This window comes from Trichosurus vulpecula, chromosome 5 (genome assembly GCF_011100635.1).
Source record: "Trichosurus vulpecula isolate mTriVul1 chromosome 5, mTriVul1.pri, whole genome shotgun sequence".
Taxonomy (NCBI): domain Eukaryota; kingdom Metazoa; phylum Chordata; class Mammalia; order Diprotodontia; family Phalangeridae; genus Trichosurus; species Trichosurus vulpecula.
In genome coordinates, this window is record NC_050577.1 from 38,385,447 (window position 1) to 38,407,603 (window position 22,157).

At 46.6% G+C, this 22,157-nt stretch overlaps 1 protein-coding gene across 2 annotated transcripts in view; it reads right to left on the minus strand.

Annotated features, from left to right (window-relative positions):
- The window catches only part of GALNT15 (polypeptide N-acetylgalactosaminyltransferase 15), a 42,804-nt gene that overhangs the window by 15,040 nt on the left and 5,607 nt on the right, over positions 1–22,157 (minus strand). The window contains exons 2-3 of one of the 2 annotated variants that reach the window (XM_036758743.1): positions 13,907–14,073; positions 7,951–8,155 (exon numbers count right to left, since the gene is read on the minus strand). In XM_036758743.1, coding sequence (XP_036614638.1) covers positions 7,951–8,155; positions 13,907–14,073 — 372 coding nt within the window. Of the gene's footprint in view, positions 1–138; positions 166–7,950; positions 8,156–13,906; positions 14,074–22,157 lie in introns of those variants that run through there. The other variant, XM_036758744.1, reaches the window with a different exon arrangement.

The window sequence follows — 22,157 nt, forward strand, 5'->3', positions numbered from 1 at the left end:
ATCCCAGTGGTTCTGCAAATCTCAGTCACATAACTACACAGAGTAGGCACTGTTGGAAATCTGTGGGGCAAGGACCTCACCTCCTCGCAGGACTGGCAGCCGAGCCAGGTATCCCGGGAGCCTTTCCCTCCCACTCACCATCCCAATCTCATTTTGCAGACCTCATCCGGTCCTAACTGCTCCAGCCCGCTCCTCAGACCTGCAGGTAATTAAGGCCTGAAGCCAGGAGCCAAGAGCCAGGGTCAGCTGAATGGTAGCGCTTGAAATGAAGCCAAGGTCCTAGAACGTGGGAAGGCAGCCCATTCTATGTTTACAGTGAGATTGATCTCCATTTCCCCACCATCCATCTCTGGAGACAGGCGAGGTTGAAGCAGACCCAGATGGTCATACTGAGAGGGTCAGTGGGGGTCTTCAGGATGTGATTCTCTGCATGCAGCGATGAGCCAGGAAGTTGGGCATTGGGTGGGGAAGTGGTGGTGGTGATGGCATCTGTATTTAAAGGCAGGGCCTTCAGGGACTCTTTTCCCCCTTCTCCCTAGCACTGTTTCCCTATGGGAAGCAAGTGGAACAGGGTTCCTTTGGTTTACTGTTTTTCTTGGGTCATCTTGGGGGGAACCTTAAAACGTGGAGGAACAAAAAGCTGGAAAGGACAGTGTGCCTCCACTTTCTCTCGTTTCTGCTTTGACTCAGTTGCCACATCCTGTGGATCCATTCTCAAGTGAAGTTGACCCCTCCTCCCTTCTCCTTTCTCTTCCCGCTACCATCACCCAAATTTAGGCTTTTTTTCACCTGGACAATTCTGTAGCTTCCTAAATGTCCTCCCTGACTCCCGTCTTTAACAGGCTCCTAGCTTTGTTTGGTTTATTGTAGAGCTGGAAGGTACCTTAGAGTTTAACCCAACCCCTTTATTTACATATGGGGAAACTGAGCCCCAAAGAAGTTAAGTGACTTAACCAATGTCACAGCATTTAAGCAGCAGAATAAGAATTCGACCCCAGCCCTTCTGACTTCAAACCCGGTTCCTTCAATCTGTTTCTCCTTTCTAGTCCTGTTTTCAGAGCCCTCCTCCTAACACACAGGTCCTACTGAGTGCTCAACAGTCCTCTGTGGCTCCTTATTATTACTCACTAAATAAAATACACATGGCTTAGCTTGACACTCAGTGACCCTTGTGGTTCTAACCTACATTTCCAGGCTCATAGCTCAAACTGGGTAACTAACCATTTCTTAATGTTGTCTCCTTCACTCCTACATATGTGGATTCCCCAATTCAACAGGCATTTATTAAGCACCTATTGTATGCCAGCCATTGTGTGAGGCAATGGAGATATAAAAACAAAATGAAAAAATGAAATTGTTCCTGCTGTCAAGGAGCTTACATTCTACTGGGGAAAATAGCAGGTAAATAAAAACAAAATGAAGAGTTTGGGGGTGGGGAAGAGGAGTGTAACACCTAAGAAATCAGGAAAGGCCTTTTGTAGGTATGGTGTTCGAGTGTTCTGAAGGGAGGAGCAGAAGGGAGGGGAGGTGTCCTTCCAGGCAGGGGGCACAGCCTGAGCAAATGCATAGAGAGGGGAGATGGATCCTGGGCCATAGCCCACTTCTCTAGGAGGCAGCCTCCAGGTTCTCTTGTTCTTCTGGTTTCTCATTCAGCCTTTCTGATGTACACTCACTCCTTCCCCTTTCTTGAGGCCAGCAGCAGGTAATCGCATGTTGGGAGCCGCTGCTATGGTTCCCCTCCTAGGGGAAGGTTCAGAACTGGCAGCTCTTGTCCAACAGCTCTTGAGTTGGAACCCTGGGCCTATGGGCCAAGGCTGATGAGAAAAACACCAGGAAACCTGGGCCAGAGCTGGCCACTCACGGCCTGAGTCATCGGGCTTTGGGCACATGAGACAGGTCATATTTCTGGCACATCAAGCACCCCTCAGGTGCCTTTCTCATCCCTTCTTCATTCCTCTCCTGGGGCTCTTTGGCTGGTGGCTCAAGTCCCAGGGGGCTGCTCTGGAGAAGGCCAGAGGTCGCTGGGTCTAATACTCTTTATGTGATGAGGGTCTTCAGGCACTCTTTTCCCAACCTCTGAGCCTGGCCACCCTCTGCTGGGAGTCAGCAGAAAGTGTGTGCTCTCTCTGAGCACATCTGTCTGGGCCAGTGGCTTCTGGGACATGCAGACTGTGAGAGCCATTTCTTTCTGGGCATCCCAGAGGCCAGAAACCTCCTAGTGGTGAAAGCCATGGATTTGGAATTAGGAAGAGTTGGGTTGAACCTCATATATAAATATTCATATTTACACAATAAATGTATGTATTAAATAAAAATATTTATATAGTAAAGATATATAACAAATATTTATATAATAACTATATAGTAATGTGTTTATATAAGTGTATACAATATAAACATGTCTATATATAATAAATTACTATAATAAATATGAGTATTTCTATTTCTCCAATAAATTTATATAATAAACATTTATGTTTCTATAATAAATTTATATAGTAAACATTTATATTTCTATAATAAATGTATATAATATAAACATGTATATTTATGTGATATCTCATAAATATCACATAAATATACACATTTATGTTTATCAATAACTTATATTTAACATTTCTATAATATTTATTTATATGTAAATTATGGGTAATTTTCTATTTATAGAGTGAATGTGTTCCATAAATATTGATATTTATGTAATAAATCTAAATTGCTGTATGCCTGTGAATTTAGGGAGGCTCTCTGAGCGTCCTCGCTGGTAAAATGAGGCATCAGAAGAGACAGCCTCAGAAGTCTCCTCTGGCGCTAACATTCCCTGACATTCTGTGCTTCTGAGTCACCAGGGGAAACTAAGCAAACTTTGAAATATTATCCTCTTCACACTCACTCTATGTTTATACTAGTCTATGAGCCCAGAAGCTTAGGTTGTTTCTCAGGGGAGTCTGTCTACCAAGGCCTGAAAACAAGCCCAGGTCAGAGACTAAAGGAAGCTTCAAACACAAGAGTGTTTGAATGAAGCAGAGGGTGATGAAAAGGGGAAAAAAATCGCTGGCAGAAGGAAGAATGAAATGAGGAGCTTGTGGGGGTGAGGAGAACCAGGAGCGGGGGGTACTGGGAACAGAGCAAAATTTGAATTTCATAGCCTTGTAGAGTCAGAAGTATTTAATCCATCCCCTCCATTGATACAGGTTTAGTGGCAGAACTTTTGCCCATTATAGGATTCTTTATTTTCTGCTGAATCTCAAACACCCCTTTCCCACCTCCAGACTTTTGCTCAGGCTGCGTCCTTTAGGTCTGGAATATGGATTATGTTTACATTGGAGGAAGAAGACCTAAGTTCAGATTATGCCTCCCACGCTTTGCTTGCTGTGTGACACTGGTCCAGTTACTGACTCTGTCTCAGCCTCAGTTTCCTCATCAGTAAAACAGGGATAGTAAAAGCACCTTCCTCGCTGTTGTTCTGAGTTCTGAGAATCAAACAAGGTAATGCATGTAAAGCCCCTCCTCCAGGAAGCCTTCCCTGATTCCCTTGTGTCCACCCTCCCCCTCACTTAGCTCTTTACCCAGAGCCCTTTACACTGTATCCTGTTACAAATGACATCATTAGAGTTCAGAAGCCAGATGCAAAAAATGATTAGATGCCAGCAGATCAGCCCTGTGGGGCTTGTTTTGGGGTCCATAAAGAGAAGACAGTTCTATTGAGGACTGGTATTAATTAGATAATTCATTTTAATGGAGAAAGCCCCTAAAACACCTTTCTAGCAATCTACATCTCTGACGGAATGACTCCTTACCTCATCCTCCCCATCCCAAGGGACCAGAGAGGGGCTTTTGTGAACTAGTCGGTCAAAGGGTGGTGCTGATGAGAACACAGTCACGGCAGCCCTCCCACCTTCTTTGCCATGGTCCACGAGTCCCTTCACGGGTCTTCTCTCCTCTACAATCTTCAGTGGTTCCCTATTGCCCCCCGCCAAGTTATGTTCAAACTCCTCCATGAGGCCCACCACAGCCTGATGCCAGACCTCCTCACTTTCTAGCTGAGCTCATTCCATCCCACTCTATGCCGCAGTCAGACCGGCTGGGTCTCTGCCCCTCAAAAACCCTGTACTCTCCAGCTGCCAAGACTTTTTTCACCCAGGAGGCATTTTGTACTCAGTAATGACAGGAGCCCCTCCCTTCTGACTTCATTTAGCACAAGGGTATTGAAGTGTGTCACCTTAATATACTTATCAGATAGTATTGTACAGAGAGTACAGCTCTCTGTCCCCTCCAAGGCCCTCCTGTGGACTGGGGGGTCTGAAAGACCACAAGCTCCGAGTGAAAGGCAATGGACTGGGTCTGCTGGCAAAGGACAAGCCCAGCTTGGTCATCAGAGATAGGCTGGCCATTAGGGGATGAAGTATCTGACCTGGGGCACCCCAGCCACTGCTTCCAAGTGACCAGGGCCCGGTTAGCACTGTGGGTAGGTCCTTAATAAAAGTTTATTGACTGACTGATGGAAAAGGAGACAGAAAATGCTAGGAATTGCACTGTTTTCTGACCATCTGAAAACCTCAACTTAATTCTAAGCATTCTAATTATATCTTTCTCCAATGACCACCATGTTACAGTTGGCATGATGCTGGTTGTGTTGAGCTGTAAACCATTAAAAAAAATCCACGATTCCTCAAAAGAGACCTCCCCAACAATCCACATAGGGAAAACTAAAGGGATGAAAAACTCATTTCCCTCCCCCCCCCAGATTATAATCTCCATTTCCCCCAGTGAAACGATCCCTGGCTTGGAGGTAGAGCATGTGGGTTCACATTCTGCCTCTGTCATATGCTAACTGGGAGACCATGGGCAAGTCACATGGCTTCTTGCCCTCAATTTCCTCCTCTTTTAAAAAAAATAAGAAGAGTTTGAACTCTATGGCCTCTAAGGTCTATGTTATAGAGCCTACGACTCCATGTGGAGTTGGATCGCCTGTCACTAATGGACTTGGTCCATATAAATATATATAATATATGCATATATATACACTACATATGTGTGTACATATATATATAGTATGTGCGTGTACATATAATATATATAGTGTGTGTGTGTGCGCTATAGACGGTGCAGATTGATAGTGAGGGCATGTCTAGTATAGGCTAGAAAGAAGACAGCAGGCTAGATCCATTTAGGGAACTGCAAAGTTTTTAATTATCCCAAACTAGTCCCCAGTGCAAAACCTTATCTTTTTAGTAAAAATGTCTTCTTGAAGAGGCTGTGTTATTGCATATCTTGGTATACCCCAGTGTCTAGTCCAAAATATCAAAGTTGTGACTGACCCAAAGGACAAAGGAGAGACACCTCCTGGGTGGAAGTTGGCTACAGGACATTCCAATGATGGCTTATAGGGTGTCTTCCGTGATGTGTTAGAACTGGTTTGTACCAACTCTGCAGGTGGTTAAATTTTCAGTGTGAGCATTTATCTATACTTAGGAAATCAACGAACACTATAAATCAGGGCTTGATTTATTGTTTTGTTGATTATCTAGACTGGAGGTTTCAAACTCCCAGCAGGTTATCCATTGCAGCCTGAATTAGATTAAAATGTAACTGGGAAATGTTTGGTTTTTTTTTTTAATATAGTGCAACATAGGTAATGTTAATTTGAAGTTTTCTAAGTTAGTGTATGGCCTGTAGGGATCCATTTTGAGTTTGACACCACTGGTCTAGATATAAGAAAGTGTTGGAGAAAAATGTTATTAATGCAGATTAAACTTTAAAGTGTGTCATGTACATTTTCCCCCCAGATAGCTGGTTGTTAAACATTTACCAGCATATCTTTGGATATCATCAAGATGAGGAAAGGAGGGAGCTTAGCTGGGAATTCAGAGGATTAACAGGATAGCCAGGACAGGTGGAATGCTGTCGTGGTGTCAACAGAATGGAAAATGATGCTCTGCGGAGGAGGTATGGGAGAATACTACTACCCACAAGAATAAAGATAATATAAAAATATATAATTAAATCAATAATAAAACTGACATGTTCATAACACTTTGAAATTTGCAGAACACTTTCCCTATATCAGGATACGTACCCATACTGAGAATGATAGAGGGGTGTGTGTATGTGTATGTGTGTGTGTGTGTGTGTGTGTGTGTGTGTGTGTGTGTGTTTTGGAGGGGATATCATCATCTATGATCTTCATTTTCTCTGAAGGAAATTTTCAGAACTTAAAGTGGTGTATAGAAGTCGGTTACTGTTATAACTGTGGTTATTAGGTATCATGGAATCATAGATTTAGATCTGGGAGAAAACTTGGAAATCAGACTCATATCTGGAGTGAGTCCTAGCCTCTCACTTTACAAACTCAGAAATGTTAAGCGACTTGCCCAGGGTAACACTACCAGTAAGTATCTGAAGCAGGATTCAAACCCAGGTTCCCATCTCCAAGTCTGGCATTCTATCCACTATACCATGCTTTGAACCCCTCATTTCACAGAAGAGAAAACCAAGGCCCAATTCTTAATAATTTAACAATCTACCTAAATACAAAACAGAAATAAAAATCATTAAATATTATTTCAGTGTCATTGTTTGTGGTGAAGAGAAAAAATGTCAGAATAATTGTTTATAGTAAGCCTCTCTGAGGTCCCTGCTTGCTTGAGTATCTACGAAATTTAGGGTTCTCTGACCTCCAAGGTCCCTCCCAAATCTAAATCCATGATTCTAGGATCTCTAGGGTCTCTCTCATCTATGGCATCCCCCACCTCTGACCCATCTGCTTCTCTCCAGCCGTATTTGCCAAGCTTGCCTTACTGAATGCCAAGTTCCACCAAGTTCCTGGTTCACTGGCAGGTCAGAGAGAAAGATGGGTCGTGGTGAGGTGGCCTTCAGGTGGTACCTTGAGTGGCGCACATTTCCCTTTTATGTGCCTGAGATTTTCAGGAAAACAACTCTTCTCTTTGTTCCACATTGATAAGCAGAGTTTTTTTCCACATTGAAGCCATCCACTTTAGGTCCTTCTGACAGAAGAATTGCTTTCCCCTCACCTTGGGGGTTCGATTCCTCCTGGCTCTATCTCAGGTTAGCTTTTCACTTCCATTGAGCTGGCCTGCAGTCCTGGGAACCCACAGAGCCTGGTGCCTTCTGGCTGAGGAGGGGATTCCTAGCTCACATTCATAGAGGGCCTGCGGGTTTCCAAAGTTTGTCCCTCACAACAGGTGGGAGCACAAAGTTTATCATCTCCACATTCCAGGTAAGGAAAGTTGAGTGTTCAGTGATCTCCCTGTGGTCTCACAGCTGGTAAGGGTCAGTGCCCCTTCTGCAAACAGCAGAAAGCCAACAGCTGAGCCCCTTTGTTTAAGGACCTCTTTGGCACAGAGAAATAGAGTCAGGTCGTTCATCTCAGGAAGTTGGGACCTCCAGCTCTCAGTTTTCATTCATCAGTTCTAAGGACCCAGAAGATCTGGCAATTCTCATTCTTTTTTTCTCTACCCTGGGCTTGATCCAGCTCGCTCAGAGCTTGGTCTTTACCCCTTTTAAAGGGCGGCGCAGTGAGTCGAGTGCTAAACTTAGGAAGACCTTAGTTCAGATCCTGCTTCCAGCCCATTAGCTGTGTGACCTCGGGCAAGTCACTTTACTCTGCCTGCCACAGTCTCTCTATCTCTAAAATGAAGGCAGTAAGACCACCTGCCTCCCAGGGCTGTGAGAATAAAATGTGATAATATGTGTAAAGAGCTTTGCAAGCCTTGAAGTGCTGTTATTATTATCAGCTTAGATCTGAAGTTTGCTTCCTTTGGTTTCAGTCCCAAAGAAGCAACTCTCTGCTGGTAGAATTCCAGCAGCCCCCTTTAAGTCACCCCCACCCCGTCCACTGGCTTGATGGCTGGGTGGCTGGGTCCACCTCACTGCCCAGTGCAGCACCCGCCCCTTCCGGCCCGAGCGAGGTCCCCTCCAGGACCATCTTACCTGTCACCGGCTATTCTGCTGAGGAGGGGCTCGAGCCAGCCCTTGTGGCACTCGCAGTGGGAGTCCATGAAGACCAGCACGTCCCCGGCCGCCCGGGCGGCCCCCAGCATGCGGCCCTTGATGACTCCCACCCTCTTGTTGCTCCTGAGCAGCTTCACACCGTCCAGCTGGGCCACGTGGTCACTGAGCGCGGACTTGAGGTGTCCTGGAACGAATGGAACCATCGTCAGCGGATCCCGCGGAGACTCTGAGAAAGCCCAGCTCACTGGGAGCTGGGAGGGGCAGAGCGTGAAGCCCTGGGCTCCCTTCCCTGCCTCGGTGTCCCCATCCATAAAGTGGGGATGACGCTAGCACCTACCTCACGGAGTATATGACACACTTCACAAGTCTATTGTTACTAGTATTCTTACTAGTACTGTACTAGTTACTAGTATATAGTACTAGTTACTAGTATGTAGTACTAGAAAACTCTGCTTCTCAATACTGGTACTGCTAGTTACTAGTATTCTTACTAGTATTGTACTAGTATATAGTACTAGAAAACTGCTTATCAATACTGGTACTAGTATGACTAGTACTACTAGTTACTAGTATTGTACTAGTACTCTATAATATACTAGTAGTATTAGCGATTACTGGTAGTAATAGTGATAACCTGTGATTAATTAATAATAGTGATAAGTTAACAATTTCTTTTTTGGGGGGGAAGGCAGGGCAATTGGGGTTAAGTGACTTGCCCAAGGTCACACAGCTGGTAAGCACGTCAAGTGTCTGAGGCCGGATTTGAACTCAGGTCCTCCTGACTCCAGGGCCGGTGCTCTACTCACTGTGCCACCTAGCTGCCCCAACAATTTTTTTCTTAATAGTGATAATAAAGGTTGATTGATTAACTGTTTCTGTTATGAAGAATTTAAGAAATTGGGCTAACTCACTGGGAACAATTTTGGCCCTGAGGTCAAGAACATTATCATATTCTGGCTTCAAGGATCCATCGTTTCATGGTGTCCTCAGTCATAATTAGCAGTTTTAACACCCAGGGCAAGCAGCATGGAGTAACATCAAAGGTTGGCAGGACCCTACCCTTAAATCAACTTTGTAATTTGTGGTATAGAAATAGTACTAGAAGGAATTAGGACAATTCCAGTTGGGTTGGAAGGAAAATTAATGGCTATTGTAATATGAAGAGGATGAAGGCATCTATCTGTCTGCCTGCTGCATTTCTGCGTCCTCTAGATTTTGGTTCTGGGGAACTTAGCCCAGCTTACCCCACTCAAGTGAGGGCTCTGGGAGCTCCCTCCACTAAGAGGGGCCTATGGAATGTGCTGACAACCTTCCTTCCTCTAAGGCTTTTTTTCATTTTGTGAATATTTTTATACCTAAAAATTCGTATCTGCAGTACCAAGGGAATGACTCTATAATGGTGGAAATGTAGGCCCCTTGATCAGGGATGAGGAACCTTTATAATATACCTTCCTACCTAGCGCCTTCAGAAATTGCTGTGGCTGAAAAAAATCATCACCTGGTGATGAGGCTGTGGTGAGGTGGAGGCACCTGCTTTGGATGGTTTGTGCAAATTCTGCCTAGAAACAGAGCACTTCTGCGCATGTGTTTGATGCTCTTAGGGATAAAGCATTTACAGCTATCATTGCCCTGGAGTCTCCTAACAGTCCTGTGAGATGAGGAAGCTGAGGCTCCGAGGAGGTGACTGGCCAAAAGTCCTGTAGCTGGTGAGTGGTAGGGTTAGGGCTTGAGTTGTGCCCTCTGACAAGCATTGAATGCTTTTGTTTTTTTCCCACTGTGCTTGTGTGTTCCCTTATGCCATGGACTTGTTATCCTTGCCTGTGAACAGGGTGACCCCCGTTGACCTCTGTCATTGAGGGACAGGATATTGGCAGTGATTGGGCAGTCATGAAAACGCTGGTCCTTTGGGACAGCACCCCCATTGCTGGCTAGAGGAGGAGGGAACACAAAGATGATGCATCCCCAAATGACATGAGAAGAGGGAGGCCGGCAAAGAGTTGCCTGTACCCTCTTGACCAAAGGCTGTCCCTAGGTCAAGTGACCAAGGAGATCTGAAGGGAAGGGTGTTTGTTGTCGGGAGTTTGGGGCGAGGGCAGAGCCGGACCAAGGAAAGAGGTTGACCATGTTTCTCCTTCCTGCTGAGGAGGTAGGGTCTTGTTAATCAGACAACTGAGTCCAGCTGCTTCTGACCGCGCCCCTCCCTCTCTCTCCCTCCCCCTCCCTCTCCCTTCTTTCTCTGTCCCTCCCCTCTTTCTCTCTCCCCCTCCCCTCTTTCTCTCTCCCTCCCCGTCCATCCCCCTTTCCTCTCTCTCTCCCCCTTCTTCTCCCTGCCCCCCCCCTTTTGAAGGTTCTTCGGGCCAGGAGGGACCTTGGGAGATGCAAAGCAGTCCAGCCTGCTAATGAGGGCTGCGAAGGGGAATGACTGGGGTCTTGTCCAGCTGTCCTTTGATTGGCATGATTCGTACCCAGGAGGTTTGTTTGGTTCTGTGCTTAAAGAATATACTAGAGACGGGCTGGGCTGCGCTGATGGGAGGGGGAGGTCCGCACAGAGTAGCCTCTCCAAATCACGGAATCTGCGGTGGGGATGAGTGCCCCTGGGGGCGCTCCCAGGTGGGCACCTTTCCTGGAGCCTGGGATTCCAAGAGCCGCTTGGCGTTGGGATCGGCCAATCGCCGGCCGGACGCCTGACTGGGAGTCATTAGACAGACCACTCTACCACGCGGGGTGATTTGCCTTAATGATCCTCTTCTGTTCACAGAACCCAGGGTGAGTGTTCAGATGACCTCCTGAGGCGGCCCGGGAAATATCCAAGACCCTCGGGCCGTGAGGCAGAGAAAATGAGGACCCCCACCATCTATTGCAGTCCTCATTTCACCCCTTGGAAGAGCACAGGTAACCCCCCTGCCCTTTGGGTACAAGGCAAATGCCATCTGGAGGGAAGGAGGAAGGAAGGGAGGGGAGAAAGGAAGGAAAGAAGAAAGAAGGGAAGAAAGAAGGAAGGAAGAAGAAAGGAGGGAGGAAGGAGGGAGGAAGGAAGGAAGGAAGGAAGGAGTGAGTATTTAGTGTGCTCCTGTTCTTTGGTCTGATCTTGATCCTAGATCTGGCAAGTTACTTGAGAAGTCCCCTGTCCCTATGGAACATAAGCACTGGGCCAGAGAGCTCCCCTTTGGGAACCCAATTATTCCTTCTTACCTTTGGGAACTACAAAGTAGAGGCCTGTGTCACCTGTTAGTCCCCCAATTATTGTAGGATCATCATCTCTCCCTGCTGATCATCTGGTCCAACTCCCCCATTTTACAGAAGAGAAAACAGTCCCAGAGAGGTTCCCAAATTCACACACATCGCATCAGTACCAGCGCTGGTATTTGAGCCCAGGTCAGAGGACTCCAGATTCAGTGTCTTTCCTCTAAACCACCCTGCCGCTTGTCCTGTGCAGCAATATAGGTTTTATCTACTTTTTAGTCGACTGCCCTCCTCCAGTTTTTCTCTGTTATTGTGTATGTCTTTGACAAGGCCTGCCCTCACTGGCTGCTAGGAAGTCAGAAACTAGGGAAACAAGCTTATTATGAAAGCCTGTGAAAACTGAGCCAGTAATGACCCACCTGAGGAGCTAAACACTAAAGTGCCCGAGTTTTGTGACAGCTATTTCAGAGGTGATGGATGTCCCCGCAGGGTGTACTGATAGATGTTTAACAACTGGCTCTCCAAAAAGGCACAACACATTTTGAAGTTTAAACTCAATTATTAACATTTTCTCTATGGCTTTCATAAATATAGACTATCAACAAAATAAGAAATTAAACCTGGATTTGTAGCTTTCACTGATTTCCAAGGTATAAATGCTTGCAGTGAACATTTAACAATCAGCTTCCCTGAGCCTGTGCATTGGGCTGACTCCAGCATACCCCTGGCTCTCCCGCACCAGAGGCCTTCAAGCAAAGGCTGGCTGACCCCTTGTGGGATATGTTGTGGAGGGACTTTTGTCCAAGGATGGATTGGACCAGATGGCCTCTGGAGTCCTTCAATATTCAGATCATGCCAAAGCCACAACCTCACTACTCCACTCTTCTTGTCCAGCCTAGGCTTGCATACCTCCAGCCTCAGGGAGCTCACTTTTCTTTTCTTTTGGAGGCAATCAGGGCTAAGTGACTTGCCCAGGGTCACACAGCTAGTAGGTGTCTGAGGCCACATTTGAACTCGGGTCCTCCTGACTCCAGGCATGGCACTCTATCCCCTGCACTGCCTAGCTGCCTGGGCTCACTGCTTTTCCACAGCATCCCATTCCATTTTTGGAGTAACTGCTAGGAGGTTCCTCCATCTGTTGACCCTAAATCCTTCACCCTGTGAATTCTACTGGCAGGTCACTTCACCTCCGTTTTCCTGTTTCCTCATCTGTAAAAGTGGGGGGTGATGATAATAGTACCTGCCTTCCCGGGCTGATGTGAAGATCACAGAGATGGCGTTTATGAAGCACTTGGCACAGTGCCCGGTACCCAGTAAGTGCCACATAAATGTTAGATCATTATCATTATTTTTTTTCTGGCTGCATCTTCTACAGGGCAGCCCTCCCGATGCTCGAAGACAATGATCGCGTCCTCCACTGAGGCAAACACTGCCCATTCCTTCGGCCTTGGCTGTGGGTGGAAGGGGGTAAGCTGGGGGGAGGAGGGAGAGTTCCGTGTTGTGGAATGGTTAAATTGTCAGATGATGATCTCCGGCTAAGCAGGGGTAGGACTGTGTTTTGTGTTTGCATAGCGTTTTAACTTCTGTTCTCTCTCCTGCTCTACTGAAGAACCTTGTGAGACAGGCCTGCAGTAGTATGCATAGTACTACAGCCTTTGAGTTGGTAAAGCGCCTCACAACAGCCCTGAGACGTGGGAGAGCTCTGGGGTCACTGCCTCAGAGCTGGGGGGGAACTTTACACTTGGGTAAACTGAGGCTCTGATTTCATTGGCCAAGCACTAGCAACAAGTGAGCAGACAGGGCAATAGAGAGCTAGGTCTGGGCTGTGGAAGACCCACGTCGACTATATTGCTGGCTGTTGTAGCTACATTAGGTAAGGCACCACCTGATTATGTTCTTTTAAAAAATGGGGGAAATGCTAATACTACCTGTCTCCCTAGTTTGTTAGGAAGAAAATACTAAAGGAATGGGAACCAGCATTATCCTAAGGTTTCTTCAAGGTCCTGGGCTCAGAGCTATAGAGTGCTAGAGGCTCCTCAGGCCACGTAGTCTAACTCCCTTACTTTATTGATTAGGGAACTGAGTTCCACTCTCCATGACCCCCCTCCTACCTGGGGCAAAGATACTCCAGTGGTTTGCCATTTCCTTGTCCAGCTCATTTGACAGATGAGGAAACTGAGGCAAACGGGGTTAAGTGACTTGCCCAGGGCAACATAGGCAAATGACTTAACCTCACAAAGCCCAAGCCTCTCTATATAAAAGACTGTAAGGAGACCATGACTCATATGAGGCCACAGAGGAGCAGCGGATCTGCGTTGACACAGGGAGTTTGTAATTAAGTCACTTTGGTAGGGATCTCCTCCAGAAAAAAAAAATGCTGAGGCCTAAAGTGGTTATGTGACTTCAAGGTCACACAAATAGGAAGTGAGAGAGCCAGGATCAAACCCAGGTCCTCTTCCTGCAAATCTGTCCTTCTCTTTCACTGTACCATGCTGTCCCTGCCCTCAGAGTGCACTTTTTACAGGGAGGGGAAACTGAGGCACAAAGCAATTATGTACCTTGCTTGAGGTCACAGAGTTAATGGTAGAACTAGAACCCAGGTGTCCTGAGTCTTGGCAAAGCAGCCTTTCAGCTAGGCTACCATTACTAGTTTGCCCATGTTCACAAATAATTAATATGCTGCACTTCTGTACCCACTACCCTCCCTGGGACCCAAAGCCTCGGACTTTAAGAGAGGTGGGGGAGCCCCTACCTTGTTGGCTGAAGTCATCAACAAGGATGATCTCCTTGAGGAAGGGTCTGGGAGTCGTGTCCAAGACACTGTGCACAGTTCTAAGGAGGGTGGACCAGGCCTCATCGTGGAAGCAGATGATGACGCTGGCTGTGGGCAGATTGTCACCATAGTCCTGCTGCAGGCACCTAGGGGTTGGAGGATGACAGGGGAAGAAAAGCAGAACCAAGAGTGAGAGGCCTGAGAATGACCTTCCAGGGAGAATGGGCACGTCCTCCTGGTTCATGATGGGGCTCCCCTAGACTATGTCTTTGCCTTCTTTTGGTACAGCAGGGGTTCTTAAAAAGATAGATAGATAGATAATGGCACTTCAATATAATTGATTTACTTGATAATCTTATGTATTTTATTTTATGCATTTGAGAACATTATTCTGAGAAGGAGTTCATAGGCTTCACCAGCCTGACAAAAAGGAGTCCACGGCACAAATATGGTTAAGAGTTCTTGCTCTGGTATCACCTTCACAGGGTTGCTATAGGGAGTCAAAGAGATAATGCATGTATAATCCTTGTTACTTCTCTGAAGGTTGAGCTGGAATTCTTTGGTTTGTTCCATAAACAAACAAACAAAAAATTGGGAAGGGGGATGCATTTGAAGTGGACAAGCTGCCCCAACCTGGGAGTGACTGAGAGGCCCTGAGACTGAACTTCATGGATTCTGGGACTTATCGTCTTGGGCAGATGGCATTGTTTTCTGTTTCAAATCCCAAAGAGGGGTGTCAGATGGAATGCACTGGTGAAATGTCTAATTGCGCTCCCTTCCCCTCCCCCACCCCACATTTATAGTGCAGGCATTTTACTACAAGATTTTCCTGTTCCTTAAATTGTTTCTAATTTGTGATTTTTCATAGTACTTTAGAAGCTATTTGCCCTTTGATATTAAATTATGACTGGTCATCATTGGTGACCAACTTGGCTTCAGTGGAACTAGTGAATGGTTGGGATGGGTATCCAAAGGAAGAGAGGCCTAATTCCTTTGTCTAAAATAGCTAGAGTCTCTTTCTTTCTTTTTAAATCCTAGCTTGGGGGGCTCTGAACTATAATAGAGAATTCTGTGATTTTGATTATTAATAATTTTTTGTAAACTCCCCCAAAGCAGAATTCAAACTGGATCTGAGGTTTGTTTTCTGCCCTTTGTAACTCTCCCTAGAAGGAGGGCGGGAATCTGAGAAGAGTGGTCACATCCCGACTTCCAAAGGTGGGAACAAGAGGAAAGAGGAACACCTCTTCCTTACCATCTTAACCCTTCAGACCCTGCCAACAGCTCCACCAAGTGGTTACATATGTATAGCACTTTGCCAACCTTCAGGTGTTAGGTGGGTATATATGAATATCAGCAAGTATTACTGTGCTTGGCTTTTCATTAGATTTTTCATATGTGGGAGCATGCTTTCAGCAAAGAGATGCTCTTTGTCCCGGGAGAGGGAAAACACTGCGATTGAGATCATGAGGTTATATTCCAGAACTGGGTCATTTAGGCTAACCCCTTGATTTGATAGGAAACTGAGTCCTAGGAATTTCCTATTTAAATTAAGCTTCCTAGCTTAACTAATTGGTCTAATTTTGCCTAGGTAGTAAGCACAGAGGCAAGATTTGAACCCGGGTCCTCTGGCTCCAGAGTTCACACTCCTCTCACTATACAATAGTGAGGATGTCAGTGGGGCTTGGCACAGCGGGCTGCCTAGAGCTATTGTTGGCCTGCTGGAGCTTTGAAAACTGTTGGCAAGCCTTCTCCAAGACGGGGGCTTCTCCAGCCAGTGCACAACAGAGTGATCCCTGGCTAGAACCAGACAGCTTCATTTTCGAGGGTGGTGAGTCTGGCTCCTTTCCATGAGACTAGAGAATCATTAGCAGGAGGGAGAGGAAGGCCTCAGAACTCGGCGTCTTGGGGAGAAGCATCTGTACTCTGGGCGAACCTGGTTTGTGGTTTGTGCGCGATGATGAAGCTGCTTGACACGATTCTGGACCGAGGAGCTAAATATTACAAACAGAAGTCTGGCAGGCAGCCGTGTCTCGTGGCCTATTAGAACCTTTTAAGAGAAGCCAGAGGTTTATTATTTTGTGTCTGGCAAGGCTTTGTGAATGGGAGGCAGGCCCAGTTGGGGATGGACTACATGAAGCTTCTCACTGCAGTTCCAGGTGGGGCTGGAAATAAGGTGTCAATGTGTTTGGATTCTTTTTTTGGGTGGGGGGAATGGGAGGGTCATCTGCAGAGCCGGGGCTTCTCCAGCTTTGTAGGGATGCGTAAAATGATGTTGACATGAGAAAGGGTGGGGAACAAAAGCTCTGAGAATCATGTCAAAACCAGGCTTCCTACGTCCCCCTGGGCTCTTGAACACACAGGTCTCATGAGGTTTGGAGGCAGCCTGAACACTTCCAATGAGCAGTCAGATTGTGAATGCATTGTGTCTGATGGGAAAGGAGGGGGTGGGAGGAATGGAGGGGACAGGGAGAAAAGTATCTTTTATAAGGTAAGCTCCTTCAGGAAAGGGACTGCTTTGTTTTCATTCTTGGGTCCTCAGTGCTTTGCACATGGCAGGCACTTAATAAATGTGTGTTGACTTGAATCGAATTTAGTATGCCAGAAACAGCCATGGGTCTGGAGTCCCAAGACCGGGTTTCAAATCCCGCCTTTGTTACCTACTGCTTTGGTGACCTGGGCTGAGTCACTTAACCTCTGGACGTTGGCTGCGTCATCTATCAAATGAAGGAGCTGGAGCAAATGGTCTCTGAAGCCCCTTCTAGGTCTAGCTTCATGATCTTGTGAATTGAATGTTTAGGGTCATCTCCACTGGCCGTCTATCATGCATGTAACTGGGGAGGGCAATAGATTCAACCAAGGACTCAGAGGGGAGGCCTTCTTTGTGTATTTGGAATGAAATTATGGGAAAAGGAGGCAAACCCAAAACAAAGAGCCCTGTTTGGGCTTGGGATTTTTATGAGCTTCCCCCTGGACCAGTAAATTGACTAGGAAACTCTGGTGGTTCTGGGAAGAATGTTTTTATTCCACAACTGTGAAACCTGGTGCTCCTTGAGCTGCAGTATCTGTATGGTGGTGGATGGGGTGCCAGAGTTGGTTCTTATGTGTTGTGAGCCATGGATGGGCCCCTCCTGCCCTTCCCAGGTCTTTGAAAAAGCTAAGACAATCTATAGCTCCAGACCAGGCACATAAGTTCTCTCTAGGTGGAAATTTCTTTATCACCAAAAAGAAACAGCTGGTCACTCCTAGAGCCAACGTTCCTAGCTGTATGAACTGCTACCTCGTCCGTTCTCACCAACCTGGACAGGTGGCCATGAAGAGGGACCAATGACACCAAGTTCCTTGGGGCCTCTAGGTGACTTGATAAGGCTGCAAGTGGCAGATCCGCGTTATTGGAGGGAGTTTCCTCATGGAGAATTCCCTTCCCCAGGGTCAGTCCAAAAAGTAGATTTCCTCAACTGCAAAATGGGGATAATGAGGACATCCATCTCATAGGATTATTTTGAGGATAGAATGAAAGAACGTATCTGAAGTATGTTGCAAGTCTTACAGCACACAAATGAGCTATTATTCATAATTATTTTGATTTTTTTTCATTGGAGGGCGCACAAATGAGCTATTATTCATAATTATTTTGATTTTTTTTCATTGGAGGGTGGGGTAGTTGCCATGACCAAAGAATTCATTCCCATGTGTCCAGACTGCTGGTGATGAGTCTCCTCATGCCTAGTGAGGCCAGTCATCTGAAAGCAATAAAGTCTGTTGCTAGGGCCGCCATCTTTGAAGTCATTTCAGCAGAGAAGAGCCTGCTAGACCAGGCCTTCAAGAGCCCAGGGTCACCTCCACACCACCACGGAAGGGAATAAACATTTATTAAGCACCTACTTTGTGCCAGGTGCCGTGCTTATGAATATCATCTGATGCCAAAGGTCATCAGAGTAAGACTTGTGGGGGCTAAATAATTATTTCTGTATGCTTGGTCTGATCCTGTGAGTTCATTGGTAGAGGGAGCTCTACCAATTATGTGAGGAAACATCCTTCGCCTATGCTGATCAGCAGTCTTTTAGAAAGTAACCTGGAACGCTGAAGCGTTAAGTGACTTGTCCAGGGTCATACAACCAGTATAGGTCAGAGGCAAGACTTAAGCCCAGGTCTTCTTAACTCTAAGTCTGGCTTTGTAACTACTCCTCATTATCATCATTAAGTATAAGATGAGACTAAGAATAAATATAATAATTATGTTGATTGTTTAGTATCATTTGACTTTGCTTTGTCTTACTGTTCTAGACTGTTGTTATTATAGATTCAATATGGTATCAGTCCAGCAGGTAGGACCTGTGATCTTCTAAAGCCAGCCCCTGGCACAGAGCTTTGCACATAGTAGGCACTTACTGCATTTGAGGAATTCAACTGAACTAGATCTTTCCCATAGCCTCCCCTGGCATCTGGACCTGAGAGCTGGCAACGTTCAAACAACAGCATGTAGTTCGCTCTCTGGGTGGAGATAAATTCTTGATAACCTAACAGAGAGAAGACATCCAGCTGGTGCAGAAGTAATGCTCAGCCCCCAGATCCTATGGCCTTGGATACAGCCAGAGACACACCCATGTGCTCAGCCATGTTCACACTTACCCAGGCTCTGGCCCTTCCCAGGAAAAGCCCTGCTGTTGGCAGATGGGGAACCAGCTAGATGGGGGGGCTGGAGGAGGTGTGCCTTGTATCGCCTGCAAAGTGGATAATCCATTCACCGAGAATTGAAAGCTGGCTGTACCCCGGAGGGAGAGAGCACTTGTCCTCCAGGAATGGCCGCCCTCTCAGCAGCCCTGAGAGGCCAAGAGGGTTCTATTTTCTGCATTCTCCAGATAGGCGGTTTGCCCTGAGGCACGCAGCCTTGACTTCCATTAAGTAATGAGCTCAGTGAATTTACCTTTATTAGTCACTCTTTCTATGTAATCCTTTTGTGCTCATTTGTCAAAACAAATGAGTGTAAACATCATCACCTAACTCCCACATCTACGGTACTTTCAGGTTTACAAAGGGTTGAGACCCCAGTAACCTGGCAAGGCAAGTCTAATAATATTAATAATAATCATGATTGGCATATATAATATTAGACCCATTTTAGAGACGAGTAAACCAAGATGACTCACAGTCACAGACACCAAGGGCAGAAGCTAAGATCGCAGCCCGAGTCTCTTCTGTCTGCTTCTCTTCACATAATTCAAGTCAACGGTTTAATTCGTCGGACATTTATTAAGCTCTTACTAAGTTCCTGGCAATATGCTAGTGCTGGAGAATGACAAGAATAAAGCAGCCCCTGCCCTCAGGAAGCTCCTGCTCTACTGGACAGCATGCACCCAGATAAGCGAAGGCAAATGTAGACAAAGTCGGGGTTTTTGGTGGAGGAGAGAGATCCTAAGAGGCCTTGACATGATGATGGTGATGGTGATGGCGACAGTGATGGAGACGGTGATGGTGATGGCTGGCATTTATTGCAGGCTTTCTGATTTGCCGAGGGCTTTACAAGCATCTCATTTGATCCTCACAGAAGCCCTGGGAGGTAGGCGCTGTTGATATCCCCACTCTACAGGTGAGGACACTGAGGCCCTAAGGGGGTAAGTCCGCTGTGCATGGGGGGCAGTTCTTGGAGGTGGGGGTGAGGAGGACAGGCCTTCCAGGCTCATTCCAGGCATGAGCAGAGACAGGAGGCGAGTGATAGAGTGCCAAGCTCAGGGACGACAGAGAGGCCAGTCTGGAAGGTATGTTGAGGGCATGAAGGGGGTGGTGTGAAGTGAGTTACCGGGCTGGAGCCAGGTGATGAAGGACTTCAATGCCTTTTGTGGACATTTGGTTTCAATGCCAAGCAGAGGAGTTTGTTCTTTCTCTTAGAGGCAACAGAAAAGCGCTAAAGCCTGTGGACCAGGGAAATGGCACCATCAGATACGTATCTTAGAGTGTGTTGGCAATCAAAATGGGCTCTTAGCACTCAGTTCAACCAAGTGCCCTTGAAGAGTTTGGCCTTTATTTCCTTGATAAAATTAGGAGTTCTTGATGACCTCCTTCCTCCAGGGAAAGCCTAGTTTACATGGGTTTGAGTGACTTGTTTGCAACATCAGAGGCTTTTAGACCATGTGGGTTTAAGTCGCCTCTTTGTGACGATTTTAGGTCACGTGGGTGAGTCACATGTGTGACTCACCCTTGACCCTGAAAAAGATATAAAACCAAGGGTTGGCTTTCTTTTTTCCAGAGCTGTGACCCACAGCCGTGGTGGCGCGCGCGTGACTCTAGGCCAGCCCTTGTTATGAGCTCCGGGGCTGAACTTAGATGCTGGTAACTATGAATTGTATGTGGCCTGTCTGTCGATGTTTGTAATTTGTTTGTATTTGCTCTGAAGTTCAGTATGCTGGCTTTTTCCCCTGAACTAAGTGAATGACATTTGTATGCTGAATTAAAGTAAGCCTGTCAACCCCCTAACGTTGCTTTCCTTAGCAAAGCAGATCAAAAGAACCTGGGCTTTTGCAGCGTTCTGTGAACTGGTTGTTGTTGATTTTACACTCCCCACAGCAGCTGCTAGTCGGATTGTTGAAACATAGAGGTATCACTCGCCGCCATGCTGAGGATGGATTAAAGAGAGGAGAGGCAAGGGGCCAGTTTGGCGGTTCCTCCAGTCTATCCAGGGGAGAAGTCATGAGGGCATGAGCTAGGGCACTGGCTGTGTGAGCAGAGGGAAAGGGGTGGAGGCCAGAGAGGCAGAATGGACAGGATCTGAGAATAAAGTCAGCAATGACTCTGAGGTTACGAAACTGGGTGACTGGAGTCTGGAGGACCTGAGTTCAAATTTGGCCTCAGACACTTACTGTCTGTGTGACCCTGAGCAAGTCCTTTAACACTGTTTGCCTCACTTTCCTCATCTGTAAAATAAGCTGGAGAAGGGAAGAACAAAACAGCTCCAGTATCTTTGCCAAGAAAACCCCAAATGGGGTCATGAAGAGTCAGACACGATTGAAAAACAGCAAAGCTTATCAAGACATCATACATTCAGATGTTCCCAAGAGCCTAGCACCATACTCTGCCCACTGTCAGGGCTTAATAAAGGAAAGGAAGAAAGCCAGCCTATCTACTGTGCTAAGTGATTTATAGATATTATCTCATTTGATGAATGTATGTTGAATTAAACATCTACCATACCATAAAGTGACTTTGTTCTCTGAGGACTAGTTGAGGGCAGGACAAGGGAGGGGCTGCCAAGAGAAAGTAGGAGGGCCTGGTGGCTGTGACCTCACTCTGCTCTCCCTGCCAGCTGGTCCTCAGGGGGACCAAGAGGGAGTAGATGTGCTGGGCTTGTTTTCCCTTTCTTGAACTGGCTAGACTGGGAGCCAGGAGCAGGTCACTGGCACTCTGAGTTCCTGACACCCTGTTCCCCTGACCCCTTCTGGGGATGGGGTCACCCCCTCAGCATCAGGTCCTGGTTTTGTTTTCCATCTCAGGCTGTGCAGGGCAGTCAGGATGGGCTGATTCATGCTTTAGCCTCACTTGGATCCAGATGGAACTGTCCAGTCAGGACCCTCAACCTCCCAATATAACCAAGCTACCAAGGATGTTTTTCTGAGCTTTACCTAGTTTTGCCTCCCTGGGGAAGGAGGGAGGGACAAAGCAAAGGAAGATCTGGATACCTAGCTAGTAATCTGTCCTCCTCTTTTGCATCAAGAACAGATCAAATTGCTGAGGGTAGGGAGGCCCTGGAGGAGCAAGAAAGGGCTCTGGATTGGGTGTCCCAACCACCACCATTCTCTCCATGCCCTGTAGAACTGATGGGACAGTGAGACATAAAAATATATATATATTCTAAATGGCCCTGTGGGATCTCATCAGTGCAGGTGCTCCCTCCACAGACAGAGATCATACCCCATCCACGCCTGCCTATCCTGGATGCCTCTTGTTCATATCCTTTCAGCACATTAACACCTAGCATGGATCACAGAATGACAGCCAGAAAGGCCTTCAGAGGCCACGAAGGCCAGTCCCTTCCATTTTAAGGAGAGACCCAGGGGAGACAAAGCAATTGGCCTAAGGAGCAACAGGTCCTCTGATTCTGAAGCCATGTCTTCTCACAACAACATACTGCTTCATTGCGAAGCCTTCCTTGTCTTCTCCTGGTATTTTGAGGATAACAGTGGAGCCCATAAACCATAAACATAAGCATCAGAGACGTAAAAACAGACCTGCTCTACAG